The sequence below is a fragment of the Rattus norvegicus genome, chromosome 8 (genome assembly GCF_021556685.1).
Source record: "Rattus norvegicus strain SHRSP/BbbUtx chromosome 8, alternate assembly SHRSP_T2T, whole genome shotgun sequence".
Lineage (NCBI taxonomy): Eukaryota > Metazoa > Chordata > Mammalia > Rodentia > Muridae > Rattus > Rattus norvegicus.
Window position 1 is genome coordinate 17,637,767 of NC_141541.1, and position 19,183 is coordinate 17,656,949.

Sequence of the window (19,183 nt, forward strand, 5' to 3'; positions counted from 1 at the left end):
AAAACCGAATGCACCTAAGAGTTTCTAAAAACATCAAGACAGACAGCCCTGAAGGAGGTAAAGCACTTGGGTACCCATGGTTAAGCCACACAAGAGCCTGTCTGACAGGGACCTGGAGCTGTCTGACTTCTAACTCAAGCCATCGTGTCTCCCTTTGAGCCCCAGAGTGTGGGGGCAGGGAGGGGTGTAGCTTGTAGAGTCCAAAAAGGAAAGCTTAAGTCTGAGGAGAAAGCTCAGTTGGTAGAGCGCTCCCTTAGCATGTAAGACTCCTAGGTTTGACCTCCAACACCACCACATATAACCAGGCATGGCGGCACACAGCTGCACTCCAAGCCCTCGGAAGAAAAGAAGCCCAAAGAGGGTTTCAGAGTCATCTTTAGTGTCCCGGTGCTTTGATCAACTTGACTCAAATACAGGACCTCTTCCTTGACTGAGAAAATGTCTCTGTAGGGAAATCTGTGGAGGTCTAGATTGATGTGGGAGGGCTCAGCTCTATGGGTGCTGCCAGCTCTGGGCGGGTGGTCTTGGGGTGCATAAAACGTAGGGTGAGCTATGGGGAGCACCCCAGTGAGCAGCGTTCCTCCATGACAAGCTCTCCTCTCCCTTTAACCCAAAGGAGGAGGAGAGCTTCCTGCCTCAAGCCCTGCCCTGACCTCCCTCAGTGATAGAGTGTGAGCTGAAATCAGCCCTTTCCTTCTGAGGGGTCATGCACGGTGTTTTACCACAGCAATAGAATCCCTAACCAAGACACTTAGCTTTCATAATGAGTTTGAGGCTAGACTTGACGACACAAGATCCTTAGGAAGAAAAAGCAAACCAACCAGCCAATAGCAGACTTTTCTCATTTCCTCGTGGGCAACAACAGTGACCCAGGCCCAGCTGTGCACATCTGTAGTCTCAACACTTAGGAAGTAGACACAGGAGGACCAAGGACATCCTTAACCACATGACAATCTGAGGCTAGACTATCTGGTCTCAGACACCAGTTCTAAGCAGCCGACAGTACAGAAACTCCCCTATCACCAAATCAAACGGATACTTTGCTTCAGTCCCTATAGCAGCCCGGACTCCTTCCTCCACTGTCAATTGCTTCCTGTTAAGGAGTAACCTGCACGTAAGTACGAGGGTGGGCAGCGGTCCAGTATTTTAAAAGCTTTAAAAAGAAGTAGAAAATAGCATTTCTGCCAGCAGCCAGTAATCCTGTGCAGAGTAAATCTGAGTGCTCAAAGGTTACAGGGAGAGGAGCATTAAGGAGAAATAAATATTCAGACACATTTGGTGTTGAAATAAACGCATGTCTGTGCTCTGGGGTTGGATGCTCATCTCCAGAAACCCTGCTGCTGCAGACATCGAGGGACAGACACGCCAGCACCAAACATCTGTTTCCCCCATTTTGCCAAAGAACATTCTTTTTTAAATCCCCTTTCATAATTTGACCTGCTCCACTTTCTGGCAGGGAGCCCTAGGAAGGCATCCAACTTAGGGTGGAGAAGGAAAGGAAGGAGTAAGGAAGGGAGAGGAGCCCGACCTCAGCAAACACAGGCTAAGCACAGAGACTATGGTGGGGCAGGGAAAGAGCTAGAGGAAGGGGGCTAAAGGGGGAGGAGAGAGAGAAGGGACAAGGCAGGAGCAAGGGCAGCAGGCACGCAGCAAGCCAGCTTAATGTGTCCACCTGGTAACACAAAAAAAGCGTGAGACACACAAACAGGGCACAATCCAGAAAGAGCAACTGTGTGCCTCAAAACTGTGGCCATAGCACTCTAGAAAAGATCAGGCCAGTTACTCACACTCAACACCCCACTCACCACTGCAGCCACCTCGTGCTTAACAATTGGTGCTGCCCCAACGTTTCTATGGAGGCACACACGCTCCATAGAGCAACTGGCCACCTTCCTTTTCATTCCTTCTGGTAACATCTACCTGGCAGAAAAAAGTCTCTTTCCCTCCCTCTGTATGCTTCTCCCATAATTCCATATTCTTCTCTCTTTTTTCTTTCTTTTTTCCCCCCCAAAGTGGGCACTCATTCATCTTCTGGAATATGTGGCCTCCTCAGCCCATTGCTTCTCCCAGCTGGGATTGTCAACTCCTGAGCAAGCTGCACCATCACTTTGTGAACAGATCTAGTGGGGAGCAAGGCTTTCTTCTACCCCTGCTGGGCCCACGCCCCGCCCTCCTGAGCCCACGCCCCGCCCTCCTGAGCCCACGCCCCCTGAGCCCACGCCCCGCCCCCGAGCCCACGCCCGCCCCCCCAGCCCACGCCCCGCCCCCTGAGCCCACGCTCCGCCCTCCACCACAGTCCAGCAGTGCCGTCCCCCAAACCCTGGAGTTCACAGGAGTTTGCTTTCCCTTACAGGTGTGTCAGCATCACCAGTAGCCGTGAGTTCCGGGGCCTGGTGCAGGAATCTTAGAAACGTTTCTGTACGGTTGCTTTACACCCTGCCATAGAAAATCCCTCTGGAGCAGACTGATTCTTGTTGGGTGGTTTAAAACAATATGGCTCTGAACAATTGCCATCTACAACTGTGTCCTCAACAGCCACATACGACCAGGACCCTTGCTAGATACAACCATCCTGGCCCCCATATTTGGAAGAAGAGGCTTTAGCACCACCACCCCAAATCTATGATAGCCAAGGCCCAAGCTCCTAAAGTAAGATGGTGTGAATTTGCACCTAGCTGATACCTGTCCTCCCTTGTAAACTTTAAATCATGCCTGGGTTGCTCACACGTCTGACACTGGGGAGCACTGGTAAAAGCCATTAACACCGTGTTGATCCAGAAATAATGAAAACACTTGCACGTGTTCAGTATGTGCACAGAAAAAAAATCTGAGCATAAGTGATTGAGTCCACACATATGGATGAGTAGAGGGTGTGTGTGTATGTGTGTGTGTGTGTGTGTGTGTGTGTGTCTTGGTGTGTGTGTATGCGTTTGTTGTTTTATCCAACTCTAAACTGAATCTTCCCCAAGAGAATAAGGAGCACTGCTCACCCCAGGCCACCGAGATTGGATCATGAATGAAAGATTACATGTCTAATCTTCTAACTAGCCCAGCAGCCTCGAGCAGATAACTCCATTTCTCTGAGCCTCCGTTGTCTTCTCCATAAGATGAAAATGTCTTAATGGGCTTTACTGAGTCAGTCTGAGGATGAAAGGGCTGCTACGGCCAGAAAGATAAATCAGCAGAAACCGAGCTGCTCGGTGTGGGCAACAGTAATCAAGTGGAGTCCTCTGCGATTGTTCTGTTGGAGCCGGGAGGCTGGACCACACCCTGCAGGAGGGTGAGGTTTCCTGTGAAGGGAACTGAATTTTCCACTGTCAATCATTCCGAGAAAAAGTTCATCTGGAGTAAAATCCCCTCCCTCTCAGAAGCTCTGTCTGATGCCTCCAAGGAGGACAGCTGGACAGACAGGCTTCCAAGGGGTGGAGATAGCTGGGGTGGATCCAGGGGTGGAGTTGGAGAAGAGCTTGAAGCTAGGCAGATGGCCAAGTGGATCTCAAATCCCAGGATGAGTTGGGTTTCTGCAGTTATTAGGAAGACCAAGCCCCTTCTGAGACTTCTAGGGGCCCAGGGTAGCAAATCTGCATGCCTACAACCAGAACACAGAGCAATGTGCACTACCAAGGCACTCAGCAAACCGAGACCAAGGCTTAAGTCTGGATGTGAGCAAGGACATCAAAGGCCATCACCAGAGTTGAATGGCCACCAGATTTTGCAGAGAGAGGACACAGACTGTTCACCATGCTGTTCCCTTGGCTCTCCTATCTCTGAGGACACAGACTGTTCACCATGTTGATCCCTTGGCTCTCCTATCTCTGAGGACACAGACTGTTCACCATGTTGTTCCCTTGGCTCTCTTATCTCTGGGCATGATGCTGTTACAAAGGGCAGCATCCTTTTCTGAGGATTCCAGGCTGTTAAACTGGAGGGTAACTTGAAAGGAAGCCGTGGCTCCTTAAGTCATGTGACCTGATGAATCCTTGGAAACCATTGTACTGGGGACACCAATGAGGGGGTGTGACTTAAATCCCACCCTGGTGAGCTGGTATGGCTCCCTTGTATGAAGAACAAGAGTCTAAAATCCCCGTTCCTTCTCTTTGTTCATCTCCTATAAATGCAACGAATTAGACCAGATCTATGAAGCATTCCGCCCAGAACAGATCTGCGCATGACTTCTTGAGTCTCGACACACTCTCTTGACACAGAGTGGGAAAGGGTGGTGAGTAACAATACTATTTAATGTATATATATAAAAAAGGAATGTTTACAATTTTCAGATCCTGCTGGGAAGTGTGTGAGTACCTGTCTAGGGCCGGAAAGACGTCAAATGTGAGCGGTGCTGTGAGCTTCTGAGTTTGGATACTGCTCACCACTGTGGCCTGAGGTCAGAACTATTATTATCCGCATCAGCCACGGCTCAAGAGGAATGAGTGCTGGGAACTTGAAGAAGGACTACTTAGCACATTGTAATGGTCAAGGCTAAGGAAAAGCAGAGTTAGGATGAATCACCCATCGTGGTCACAGTCCCTGTGACAGCTAATTTGAAGTTCTATCTTGATTGAATTAAGAGGCATTCCCCAATAACTCCTGCCCCATTCACTATGCATCCAGAAGCCCCCGTTAGCCCAATCCTGGTGGAAGCCGAGAAATGCAGACACATTCTCCAAGGCACGGAACAGAGAGGAAAAGAGTGAAGAGTAGCTTCGGAAATGTGTTTGAAAGTAGCTGGCACATGACCCTAGAGATTATAAAATGTCGGTAGGGATGAACCCACCCAAGGTCAGAAAGATGTAAACTACATCCAAACCTACACCATATGTCCGGCCCATACTCTTAGCCTCTAAGATGCACTGCCTGTAATTCCTTAAGATTCTTGTCAGCCAGTACCCTACTTTGTCTCTCTACTCTGCCCAACCATTCTGATAAGACGCCTTTCCTACTCCCATCTCGTCCAGTCTCCAGCCTGCTTGCCTCTGGGATGGCAGGTTGTAGAGTCCAAGAGGAAGGCTGCTTTCGGCTGTGCCTCCTTCCCGTCTCCCTGAGCTGTGGAATCAGTGCCAGCTCCTTCTGACCACTCAGTGGAGCTGCCCCGAAGAGCCAGAGCATTGAGAAGCTGCCCCCACAAGGCAGGGTTTGCTGGGTAAGGGAAACTAGCTTAGACCCGGTTTAAGCATTTGCATGTTGGCCTTTGTGAGAGCAGCCCATGTAACAGAGATGCCAAGCTTGTGTGAGGCCAAAGTGAGGCTCAAGCCACAGACTGAGCAACAGCTAGCGACCATCTGTGAATGAGATGCTCTTTGCTTCCTGTGCCAAAGTAAACTGTACCATCCATTGAGCCTACCCTTCCCTGAGATGATAGAGCTGTTTCTCAGCTGGATATGACGGAAAGAGTACTTTTAGCTTTGGGCAGGATTGTCAAGAGCGAGTGTCCCTAGCACACCTACCTGACTCACTTCTTTGTTAAATGGATACAGAGAATCCAGTGGAAACCTCCCCGCCCCCCCCCCATGGTGATGCCAAGGGAGGAAACAACCTAGATTTAGAGTCTTCTACCATCCCAGTGCTAAATCACGAGCCAGAAACAGGGCTCTGGTGTGTTATGCCACTGGCATTGGGGTTCGGCCTGTCCTGAACCAAGCATACAGGCTCTCAAACAGAGTTGCAAACACTTTCCTCATCTGAGAAAGATGCTGTGGTGGATAAACATTTAAGTTCCTATTTTAAGAAAGTTACACAAATGCTATCTTGTTTCCCCCTCGCTAACTGGTCCCACACATCCTGCCTGGATATAGCTGGCAAGAATAGCCTAAGAAAACCCTTTCTCACGATACACTGGCCCACCGGGGAGTTAAGGCTGCAGGCTCCAAGAAGCCCAGTCTCAGGAATCTCGTCTTCTGCTCTCTCAGGACCATTTGCCCAACCTGAGCAGACAACAACAAAGGAGCTCACTCAGGGTTCCAGAGCAAGAAGCCACTACACAGGGCAAGCAATCAGGGAACAGAGAATGGGGACAGCTTGCTTTGGGTGCCAATGGGTCTGTCACATTGTCTATTTTTTTTCTAAAAAAAGTATGTATTCCTGCAGACTAGCACATTCGAGTCTAAAATGTCGGTTTGAAAGACACAGAGTAAACTGGAAAATTCCAAGGAATGGATAAAGAAGACAGCTGGTAGATCACAGATCCAGAGTCCAGGCCCCTCTGTCGCTACATCGCCTCAGGATGAGGGGGTAGTCATCGTGGTGGGAAGACATGGCTGAAGCTGTGTGCTTACATCTCAGCTGTGGAGAGGCAGGAAAAGGCTCATCCAGCTCCTCCTTTCTCCCTTTGGATTCACTCACAGGGTGGTACCGTCTACCTTCAGCTGTCTCCCCTAAGTTAATCAATCATTCCTAGAAACGTTAAACTGTTCTCACAGACCCATCCAAGGGTATGCTGGCTAATGCCCTAAGTATCTCCCTAATCCAATAAAAACAAAGAATCACATGACCTGGTCACCACCCTCAGCGGTATCTCATGACACTTCTGCATCCAGCAGAAATTAATTTTAGAGATCTAGAACTACCAGAAAAAAGGGAAGCCCCACACGGCGGCTCCTCCTCCCCACACTTGCTCAATAAACAGTTATTAAAGATTTGTAGATGACCAGCAGTGTGGTAAAGGAGAAGGGACGATGCCATCTTTGCCTGTCAGACCTTCCTGCCCCCCCTCAGTGTTTGCCCCCTGCTGAACCTGCTGATGCATGTGAAAGCCTTTGTTCTTTTGTAGGAACGTCCTGGCCTTTCTATTTGGCCATGGTGGGTAACACCTGGGTGCTAACATCTTTTGATGTCACCTCTGGGTTTTGGTTTCTGTTTTCCTGCTGAGAATGTAAACTTGTTTCTCCATTGTGCTTCCTCGGTGTTGGGGTATATATTCTGTGAGCCTTAGTAAAAGCTTTGACATTCTTGTAACAGAAATGACCCGGATATGTGTTTTCTCTTAAACCTTGCAGGCCCAGGTATTGTCAATTGCCTGCAAAATGTGTAGTGATGTCAATTTGAATGCACACTGGACAGTACAAAGCACCAAAGCAGAACAAGTTTGATTACTGGGTCTCGAGTCCCCTCCAAGGATCGTATTGCAGAAATCCAAGAATATGAGCTGATTTCAGGATTTGAAATGAGTTTCATGTTAATGTTCAGCCAAGGCCAAGAACTGTTTTGTGACAATTTGAATGAGAGTGGCTCCCATAGGCTTGTGTATTTGAAAGGTTAATCCCCAGTTGGTGCAACTGTTTAGGAAGGATTAGGAGGTGTGGCCTTGTTGGAGGAGGTGTGTCGCTATCTCAGTCTCCCGTCTCCTTTCCCCTGAACTCTCTCTGCCTCCTGATGGTGGATCAGATGTAAGCTCTCAGTTACTGCTTCAGCACCATGTCTGCCTACCTGCTGCCATTCCCCTTGGTATGACCATGGACTCACCCTCTGAAACTAAGTCCCAATACGTATTGGTTAAGGTGTCTCCTTGCAGAAATAGAAAAATAACCAAGACATGCTAGGAGGACACATAGAAACAGTTGGAAGATGGATCCAAGTTCCAGGGGACAAAGGAGAAGAGGAGGACATCCAGGCAGAGGGAACCAAGGGGATTCTGGAGCTCACCAACACAGCTAGAGTGCTGCAGTGGGTGGGAGGGTGTGTATCCGAGAGCCCTCTGTGTCAGACCAAGGGCCTAGTCTACAGGAGAGCCACGTAGAGGTAATTAAGCAGAGTGCTGTGGTTCAAATGTGCAAAGTGCCTATAGGTTCCCGTATGTACCCTTGGCCAGCCCGGTGCTGCTTTGGAATGTTATGGGTGTAGAGCTGCACTGTCAGTCACTGTGCCTTGAAGTCTGATAACCTGGGGCCATTTCCTGTCAGCTCTCTGCTTCCTCACTATGGGTCATATCCCCAACACTGTCCCAACCTTCACCGACTGCATTCTTTCTCAGACCCTGGCATAGGATGGTCCCAAGTCTCATACACTCTACCCTGGCTCACAAAGAGCCATCTAACAAGTTACCTATAGGAAAGGCACTTTCCATGCAAGGAAAACAGAACCCCAACAGGGGAGAGGGTGGCTTCTGTCACTGCAGCCTTCTGCGTAGCACACCTTTGTCTGTTGCCTCTTCAAAAACTCTTGTTTGGGTGACTAAATTTCATTACATAGTAGAGAAACCTGCCTTCTGCAACAGCGATAATAACTCTTAATTTGCTAGCAGATTTCTATAAAATTCCAGAGGTCGAACTGACTTCTAATCATATGCCAAAAAGTAGTGGGTCTGTCAGCAGAGACTCAAATGGAAAACCCCATACACTGCTCTGGGGACAGTGTGTTAAATAAGTCACTGACCTCTGGGGACAGTGTGTTAAATAAGTCACTGACCTCTGGGGACAGTGTGTTAAATAAGTCACTGACCTCTGGGGACAGTGTGTTAAATAAGTCACTGACCTCTGGGGACAGTGTGTTAAATAAGTCACTGACCTCTGGGGACAGTGTGTTAAATAAGTCACTGACCTCTTCACCATCCCCGACTGACAGGTATGGACGCTAGATAGGGTACAGAGACACTTCAAGAAGTTAAAACAGTTTAGATACTAGATGAAGCATCTGATAAAAGCGGTTCCATCATTCAAACGCAGTAAGTACGAGTCTTTCAAGTGGACAACAAAAATGAAAAACTAATCCAAACCAAGTGTTTATGGATTTCTGTGTTGTGATATGGAATCGTGAATTCTGTCTTCATTCCATTTGTAGATACAGAGTTTTTTAAAGCCCTTGGGATTTCCTGGGAGGAAATCTCTCTTTCTACGTGTATTCTAGTCCGACTAGTTACTACAAACGGAAAAGTCCCTACACAGCTACCAGCGGTGGCTGACTGTCAGAGGAACGACGCCATCTTAGAAGCTGGAAACTTTGGGTTGGATAAGGCTCTTCTCAGGACCCCGCATCCAACCTGACTTCTGGGAACCAAGGCCAACTGACTAAGGTGTTCTGAATGAAAAATGGCAGCCAAAGGGTCATGTGCGTGCATAGTCGGGTGTCAATAGGGAGGTTTAGAACTTTAACAGTGGAGGCTTGCTGAAGGAAACATGTCACTGTCCCCGGGGGTGGGTTTGGGAGCTTACAGCCTCACCCTGTCTCACTCTCTGCTTCCCTCATGTGGAGGGAAATATGATCTCTGAGATTCCTGCCCCTGAAGCCTCCTGCCATGACTCCTTCACCATTATGGCTTCCCTGCCTAGAACCGTAAGTGCAAATAAATCCTTCTTCCCTCTAGGTTTCTTGGCCATGGTGTTTATTGCAGCAACAGCAGCAGCAGCAACAACAAAAAATGAATATAGTCACCAACGGCTGAAGATTATGCCTATTATGGCAACACAAAGACGGAGCCTCTCTAAAACACACTAACTATAATTTGGAGAGACCGAGTCGGACGTCGCATCACCCCGACTCTTCGAGACAGATGGTCCTGTGTTCAGGACCTTTCCATGGCTTGCCCTGTGTGCATTTTCATCTGACTGCTCACTCTCACCCTTTAGATTATCCTACCAGATGAAACCAAAGCATTTCCTGGAGTTGTGTTGTCCACTATTGAACTGGAGGAAAAGGTTGTGGGAACCATCAATTTGTAGTCACGTGATTCCACGTAGAAAAGAGCCACTGCTTGCCATTGGCAACTGAAGAGGAGACAGCCTTGTGTGACTGAGCCCATGCCCTGCGCTATGTCTGGTAAGAAACCGCAGCATTGAATTAGATGGTAGGACACCCAGGTGAGATCTGCAGAGGTTAGGAAAATCCCTTGGTGTGGGAAGTCTACACGGCGAGTGTCAACAGGGTGGTGGGTAGAGAGATATTTTCCTCCAGCTTCTCTCTACCTCTTGGTGTACTCTAGCCAGAGCTGAACCTCCCTCCGCACCAGAAAGCACAAGCTGCTAGGTGAGCTCATTGTTCTAGGAAGGGTGCTTTCTCTGCTGTGCCTAAGCATGGTGCCAGAAACCGTCATGCCCCTTCCCAACAAGAACTTCCTCAGACCTGAATCACGTGGAAATAACACAGACGCATCCAGTGAGCGTTCTGTCAGTGTGGACAACCCCCTGGGAATTGACCGGTACTCAACTAGCCTGGAGCGTGAACATATCCAACAGACACCTTCAGCTTCCAGCCCCCTCACAGCAACTTAGGAAATCTGAAGCAGAAGACTCCAGAGGGCGGAATCAGAACCAATACCGTTTCTGTTGTTTACAAACCGCCCAGCCTTACAGATGGCTTTTGTTACTGTTACCACTGCTGTTTACAGGGCAAACGGAAAAGCTGCCCTCATCTCTGCCTGAGAAAACTGGCTCGTCTCTCAGGAGAGCTGAAGAGGAAGAAAGGTTATTTTCTTACTCGAAATTAAAGAGGGAAAAGAAGAGCATTTTTTCAGTGCCTATTTGGGGAGCTGCCCTTCCTTATTAGTGCCTGGGCAGGGTGGTCCAGTCTGTTAATCCCAGAAGGAGATGTAGAGGGGTGCAACACCTGAGCCTTCAGAGACATAAACCATCATTTAGTGCAGACGACTCACAGCTGGAGAGCGGGTTCCTCTGAGCAAGCAGGGTGCGCCTTGCCTTTGCTTCTGCACAGCTCCAGCATGAAGGGCTGAATAGCATCTCCCATCGGTGCATGGAGCACAGATGACATCAGTGCTATAGGACACATGGAAAACATGACCCAGTCCTTCCCTCTAACAACCCACTTCTGGAAAGTGGCCCAAATGTCATTTGCATTTACAAAGAAGCTTCTCCGCTGTGCCTAGAAAACCAGCTTTGCTCAAGTGTTTGATCTGAGATTCCATCTACAGAGGTGCAGCAGCCTTACAACCTGTGTGAACCAGTTTTCAGCATAGAAAAGCCGCTCCCCCATCTCAGGATGCATCCTTGGTAACCAGACCTTTTGTTTGCTTGGCTGGTTGTCTTTACTTTTATTTTTTTCTCTTATTCTGGAGACAGGGACTCATTCTGTAGTCCAGGCTAGCCTCATATTCATAGTGATCCTCCTGTCTCAGCGTCCAAAGGGCTGAGATTTCAGCCATGAGTCATCATGTCTACCCTTCTGACCTATTTTGAATCCAAGAAGTAAATGCAAGTTGTGGCTTGGATGGAATTTCACTCCCAGTGCTATGGTGCTCCATAAAAACCTATTATCCCAGGACACGGCAGTTCCTGTGTATCCGAACACACACACACACACACACACACACACACACACACTACACACATACACACCACACACCACACATACACACCACACATACACACCACACACATACACACCACACATACACACCACACATATACACCACACACCACATACACACACACACACCACACACCACACACCACATACACACACACACATACACCACACATACACACCACACATATACACCACACACCACATACACACACACACACCACACACCACACACCACATACACACACACACATACACCACACATACACACCACACACCACACACCACACACCACACACCACACACCACACACCACACATACACACACACACACACACACACACACACACACACACACACACACACGTACGTACGTCTCTGGCTCTGTGGGTAGTTTTCCCTCTCTGTTATTGCTACCTCATCCCCTCAAGTCTTTTTATTTCATGACAGGGCTCATGAGGCCAGTGATAAGAACAACCGGAAGAGCCTTGCAAACCAGGCTGGCCAGGCCACAAGTGAGGCTGCCCCCAGGGATCCAGGACTGCCTTCTCTTCACACAGGGAAGTCTGCCTCCGTCCCTCTCCACAGACCACGCATGCATCTCTAACAGCTACCAGCATGGGAGGATGCAAGGTTCCATTCCCAAGGCCTACAGACAAACTCGGTGAACACCAGGGAGAAAGGGTGGCCCTAGGACCTGTAATTTAATGACTACACGGCATCTTCCAGAGAAAATATACCCTTACAGGTCCTCCTCCTACTGGTTACCTGGCAAGACAGACACATATGCCAGCAACATCCTGGGCAGGGGTTCAAGATGCTCATAGAAGCCAGATTTGGAAGTCTGCAGTGTTGCAAGTAACAATTGATCTGAAGGCAACACGTGTCTGTGAGCCCCCCTAAAATGCTCTGACCAAGCAAAGGGCGGTGGCATGAAGACACCAATTCCAGAGAGAGGAGCCTGCATGCAGGTTTGTCTCCTGGTCCTCTCCAGCCACCTTCCAACCCTACTCCCTCTGGAACCTCATGGTTCTGGGAAGGAGTTCTGATAGTGGGGAGAAAAGGAGAAAAGCCAGACTTACCTAACTCCTCCGGGCTGAAAGATGCGGGAGTGGTGTCCACAAAATCACTCTCTGGGGGAAGAAAGAAGGCAGAAAACAAAAACTGAGTCTCTGCAACCATTCAGGGCTAATAAAACAGGAATTCTGGAGAGCTCAGATCCCTCAGGACAGCATGGGGCTCTCTCGCTCTCTCTCTCTAGCTGACTCCAGAAGAGATTCAGACTGCCTAATCCATTGAATTTGAAGAACCCTTCGGCCTAGGGACACTCATCCTGAAGCCCTCAGATGCGCATCAACTTTCTTTGGTTGGGATTGCGCAGCTCCCAATGAGTGGGGCTGCAACCCCATCATCTGTCCTCAGCCCCTGGGGTGCATGGCTATATCCGCCGGCCGGGTGCTGACATCCCGAAGTTTTCCCAGGAGCCTCGCGGATACTCCTGGAGCCGCAGGTACTTCTGGATGCGCAGCAGCTGTGAGGGCTGTGACGAGTGAGAGAAGAGAGCTGCGCCCACCGGCCCCACAGCCTGCATGCATCCCTGCCCGTTGTTGCTAGGCTACCGTGGCTATCACGAGACACACACGCTGACTCCCCACTCCCTGATAGAGGACGTCCTCCTGCACCCTAACCCTTTTGCTCATTTATTTAAAATGAGAGACTTGCTTGTTCTGAATGGATTCCTTGCTCCTCTGCATCAGGTCTGCACTCCTCCCAGTGCCCAGGGGTCCCAAGAGCTGGACACTAGAAGCAGGCAGGGCAGACTATGCCCTGCTCCGTCCATATTTTTAACCTGCATTCCAGCTCTATAGCCTGAGCATTGATCTCCTCGTAGGAGACCACTGGGTTTAAATAAGCTAAGTAATTTGCTCTGCATTTCACGGGCAGAGAAGCAGAAGCTTAGTAACTTGGCACAGACACACAGAGTCCGACCTTCCTGTCATGATGGGCAGAGAGTGAGGGTGGCCTCTTCAGCACACGGTGATTGGTTTCAAGTAAAATGGAGAAGCAGAAGTCTCCATCTGAGCGTTGTAAGGAGTGTCTGGCTATGGGACTCTCCTAGTTCGGATCATTGAGTAGTATGTGTGGGCATACTGTGTACTGAGTGACTGTGGGCATACTGTGTACTGAGTGACTGATGGCTCTGCCAGGACAGATCTAGTGTTTGGGGTGTGAGGTGCTTCAGACACAGAGCCCACAGCAATGCCTCCTCTTCCTACCTGGCAGTGACAGAGAGGATGGAGGGAGGGAGCCTGGGTTTCTCTTCTCCCTTAAAGAACTGACAGTTGGCAGCTCAAAGCTTCTGGGGCCAGAAGTGACCAAAGCAGTAGCTGTAGTACCCAGAAGGTGCCGTGTGTGGCTCAAAGAGTTACCTTGTAAAGTCAGCCATGGGTTTCCATGCCGGGCTTTTGGTTACGTAACACTGTGGGGAACTAGAAAGACGGCCCAGCCTGCATTTGTCACAGAGCAGGAGAGGAGGCTGTCCTTCCCCACCCAGGCAGCCATTCTGGAGCCATCACTCCAACCCCTAAAGACTGTTGCCCTGTTATTGATGATGAAAGTTCCCAATCCAGGAGCTGAGTATGCAGGAATGCATTTCCACCGTGCCACTCCTCTCCACCTCTTCACACAAACCCCAACACCCTTTCATGCGCTTTCAGCAGCAGCAAGAGTGCCTGTCACTCTCCTCATCCTCCTCTCTGAAGGGGTCTTTGAATTTCTTGCTGTCTGACCCTGCCTCTCCCTGACAACGCTGGGTCATAGTTCACGCTATCCCCGCTCCTTTTGGCCAGGCACAGACCCTTGAGTAATTCTGACCACTTCTTTGGAAGGCTTTGCCTTCTGGCTGTTACCTTCCTCAGCCACACTCCCGAGTAGTCTGGACTTTCCCATTTGTACAGAGTGGGTGGATTCTTCTCACCCTCTGCTCAGCTCTTTGACATTCTCTCTCATGCAAATTCTCCCTCCACCAAAAGTTCCAAACTTTAAGTTTAGAATAGAAAATGAACAGCCAAGGTTGCCTAATGACCCGAAGATGTGACGAGGTCACGTGCCCGGTGAGCATGGATTAAACAGTGTAAAGTGTTGAGAAGCTCCTTCAGGTGGGTTTGTTAAGGACCAGGTAAACACACGTGACAAAGAAAAAGACAAACCCTGGATGCCCTGTACGGCCATCCCCTCCTGATGACACAGGCAGAGCAGAGGGAGGAGAAGCCTCATTGCACTAGGGTTTCCATTCTGCTGTCTGGGCTCAATCAGCATGCCTGCCACGTGGGGCTCACACAGGACTTGGAAACATTGTAATATAAACTGTCCGGCTTTGGCTATTCTCGGTCTCTGGTGCTCTTACTATGAAGTGGGGGGTTCCTCATTTCTCATACCCCCAAATCTAAATTTCCTCTGCTGTCCAGCCTAGCAACCACCCCACATTTCCCTGGTGTGTTTTCTCTTCTGCCCTATTAGTTTATGAATGAACCACCTGTCCTGATAGAAGGCCAGTTCTACTGAGGACGGACCCAACTGACATGGTTTCCCCTTTTCCACCTAAACGGATGCCCTCCTTTGTCCCAGGCTATTCCCATTGAAGGCGCTGACTCTTATATTAATTCCTGCTGCTTTGATGTCATCTCTCCAGATGCCACTTTCTTTATTAGCTGCCTCTTTACAACAGAAACCATCAAAAGAACGTTGGAGTCCTTCTTCTTTTCACTCTCAGAAGCTAGCCAACAAGTCTCTGTGTTACTTCACTTCTGAACTGCCCCTTCTAGTCAAGGCTGAGAATAGTCTCTCCACTGCCAATTTCATGGCCAGGTCTTGCTCCAAAGGAGGGTTTCAATGTCGGTCAGACCTGGGTTCTAACAGCAGCTGCGTCATTTGCTGGCAGTTTCAGCAGCCTTTCTTTTCTTTCTTTCCTTTCCTTTTCTTTTCTTTTTTTAGATTTTATTGGATATTTTATGTATTTACATTTCAAATGTTATCCACTTTCCAGGTTTCCCCTCCAAAACCCTCATATCACATCCCCCCTGCTTCTTTGAGGGTGCTGCCCCACCCACCCACCCACTCCCACCTTACCGCCCCACCTGGCATTCTCCTACACTGGGGAATCCAGCCTTCAAAGGATCAAGGGCCTCTCCTCCTACTGATGCCAGACAATGCCATCCTCTGCTACATATGCTACTAGAGCCATGGGTCCCTCCATGTGTACTCTTTGGTTGATGGTTTAGTCTCTGTAAGCTCTGGAGAGGTGGGGGTCTGGTTGGTTGATACTGTGGTTCTCCCTATGGGGTTGCAAACCCCTTCAGCTCCTTCAGCCCTTTCTCTAGCTCCTCCCTTGGGGTCCCTGTGCTCAGTCCAATGGTTGGCTGTGAGCATCCACTTCTGTATTTGTCAGGCTCTGGCAGAGCCTCTCAGGAGACAGCTATAACAGGCTCCTGTCAGCAAGCACTGCTTGACATCCACAATAGTGTCTGGGTTTGGTGTCTGCATGTGGGCTGGATCCCCAGGTGGGACAGTCTCTGGACGGCCTTTCCTTCAGTCTCTGCTCCACACTTTGTCCCCGTATTTCCTTTAGACAGGAGCCATTCTGGCTTAAGAGTTTGGAGATGAGTGGGTGGCCCCATTCCCCAACTGGGGGCCTTGCCCGACCTCTGGATATGGTCTCTACAGGTTCTCAGCCCCCTTCATTGGGCATTTCAGCTACTCTCATCCCTGTTGGGTCCTGGGAGCCTCTTGCTTTTCTGGCATCTGGAACTTGCTGGTGGCTACCCCCAGTTCCCCATGCCCCATTAGCTTTTTATTTTCTATGAAATATGGTCATGTCACCTAAAAACTGCTTGCTGTCAGGGCACAAGTTAATTCAGTAAATCCAAGAAGGGAGAGGTCTGCTGTAAAGACTGGGGAGTTGTTGGTTCTTACTGGATATTATGAGTCTTTATAGCTTGTGCTGATGGGTTCTTTATGTCCACTAACCAGTCTTAGTTATAGTTATGGAAAGAAAGACAGCATAATATACATTCAAATTAAGGGAGAGTGGTGTTCTTCCCTAGGGTTTAAATATGATAACCCAAAACACATGTATTATGACCCCCAGGTCCTTGGTTTCATGCAGAGGGCCTTTGAGAAGTAATTAGGGTTTGGTGAATTTAGAAGTGGGGCTCCCACGGCGGCATTCATGGCTTCCTAAGAACTAAATCTGAGCTGGCACTCATGCTGTATCCCCAATGTGGTACCCTCCACCATGTTAGGATGCCCCAAGAAGACCCTCATCAGATACTGAGCACCGCCCACCACATACACTGGGTTTCCCAGCCTCCGAGTCTCCGGTGCTTTGTTATAGCAACAAGGAGCTGAGGAAGACACAGTGTAACAAGTGTCCCACAGAGTGATTAGGTCTGGAGTCTGCCAAGCTTCCTGCCACGCTGCTCTAATCTACAGCCGGCTGGGTTTATTGTATAAACGCATGGACTGCAAACCAAGGCCTTTCTTCCCAGCACTTCCGTTGCCTGCACTCTGCTGTCGGCTGGAAGGAAGCTAATGAGAACACACTTTTCTCCTTTCAATATTTGCTACTAAAGAACTTTCCTGGAATACGTGGCTCCAATTTTCCATGTTTTATGATGAAAACATTGCACACACACACACACATACACACACACACACACACACACACACACACACACACACTTTGGTAATTGAAAAGATAGTTATGCCAGGCATGGTAGTCCATGGTTCTAATCCCAGTATTCTGGAGGCTGAGGCAGGAGGATTATGAGTTAGAGGCCAGTCTGGACTATGAAGGGAGACCCCATCTCGAACAAACAAAGCCATTCACTAGGAATTTGCTGTGCTTTCAAGGCTGTGCCAAAATCTGCAGATGCAGAATAGACTGGTGCCAACTCTCCTGTTATTTCTCTACCTTCCTTCCTTTTCTTTTTCCATTTTCCTGTGTGTGTGTGTGTGTGTGTGTGTGTGTGTGTGTGTGTGTGTGTGTATCCATGTGTGCATGTGCCTGTGTGTGTATGTGTGTGTGATGTGCATGTGTGTACACATGTATAGACCTAAGGCTGATGTCAGCAATCATCCTCCATCATTCAATGAGGCAAGGCCTCTTAGTCAAACTCAGAGCTCACTGATACAATTAGTCTTGCTAGCTAGTTTGTTCTGGAGCTCTTCTATCTTGTCTCGATTTCTGGGTCTGGAATCACTGGCAGGTTTCCACGCCCATCCAGCATTTAGGTTCTGGGAATGTGAACTCTAACCCTCACGGCTGATTGGCAAGCACTTAACCACTTCACTAGCTCCCCAGCCCTTTCCTGTCACTGTCTAACAAGGGTTTCCCCTGCAGAGGACCTTGGCCACACACCAAGTGCTTATTCTAGAAAATGATGGTGCTGGAGCGTCACTGAGTTATAACAGACACTGCACATTCAATAAGTTTGCACCTCGGCTGTCAGTTATGAATGGGGACACTCTCTCTCTCAGGAATGGGGACACTCACTCTCTCAGGAATGGGGACACTCACTCTCTCAGGAATGGCAATTCTCACGTAAAGGCTCAACTTCCTGAGAACAGGAAGGAAACTTTTCTCATTAGATGGTTGGGAGAAGCCAAGCAGATGTAGTATCTGTCAGCTGGGTGCTTAAAATTCTTCCTTCTCCTACACAGTGGTTCACAGCACTCCAGAGTGCTACCTTTCTGTGTCCCAAGTGGAGAGCGGCTGCCCTGCTGTCCTGGCCCCTGTGGTCAGCAAGAGGTCCCTGCTCCTATTTCAAGCAGTGTGAAGAACAGAGAGGGCCAGGACCTCTTCCTCCAGCCTGTGCTCCCTGGCATGGCCCTCGGCCTCTTTCTGCAGGTAGTGGAGGCCTGTAGCAGTCCACTTGCTGGAGGCCTCCACAGTAAAGAGCAGAACACAATGGGGAAACAGCCTTCCTGCCTCCCGCCCCTGGAGAAGACAATGTGCTGGTGGTGTAGCCCCGTCTCCCATCCACACACCTTAGAACAGACTGACAAATGTCAGACACCAAGGACAAACACAAGCCCACCCACCCAGACAGAGGCTTGCAGGTTTGTTTTAATTGGTGATTACCCCCCAGGGTGAAGTGGCCCAGGTGACATCCCTCCTGAGGGTTTACTATCCCTTCCTTTTAGCACAACCTTGCTTCAGATCCTGGATGAGAAGGAATTTAAATAAAAGAGTTGCCTAAGTGGGAATTCGTTGAAAAACAACGAAACAAAACAAAAACTTCACAGTTGTTACCCTTGGCACAAACTGCAAGGATTCATTTTGGTAAAACACTAAGTAAGGTCTCTAGACTGCTCACAAAAGCAAGACCCTTGAAAGGTGCGAGCCGACTGGCTGTGTCCAGCCCCTCCCCCAACCCCTCCCCCAGCCCCTTAGCCAAGTATGCTGCAGAGGTAAAGCTTTAAAAGGCTCTGCACTCAACACCATTGGAAAGGCAACGGGCTCAGACCGAGTCAGGATGTTCCTGGAAGACGCATGCAGACAGGAACCAGAAGGAAAAGTGATTCCAAAAATACACACACAGAAAGGGCCCTGCAGAGGGAAATAATGCACTTCCCACTAACGCTCTGCTGGATCTACTGAAATCAGACAAAATAGCGGTGTTGGGAATAGGGGCAAATGCACTTTCGGTAACTGAAATCCGCAGCCGATGCCCAGGAAGAGTGGTACGGATGCCAACATGCAGCAGCCATTGGTCCCATACCTCACCCCAGCTCCCTGGATTCAAGGGAGAACTGCTCTTTCAGAAATGTCATGGAGTCTTCCTGGACTGCCTGGGTGCCTCTCTGTCCACATTGGCATGGCTTCCTCAAGAGGTCGCCTTGGCAGTCAACACGGTGTGCTTGGGGCAGGGACAGG

General features: G+C 49.2%; 1 protein-coding gene across 1 annotated transcript in view; it reads right to left on the minus strand.

The window, feature by feature from the left end:
- Amotl1 (angiomotin-like 1) overlaps positions 1 to 19,183 on the minus strand; it is a 118,900-nt gene that overhangs the window by 78,048 nt on the left and 21,669 nt on the right. The window contains 1 exon segment of the mRNA NM_001429440.1: positions 12,330 to 12,380. Within this exon segment, the coding sequence (NP_001416369.1) occupies positions 12,330 to 12,380 (51 nt within the window).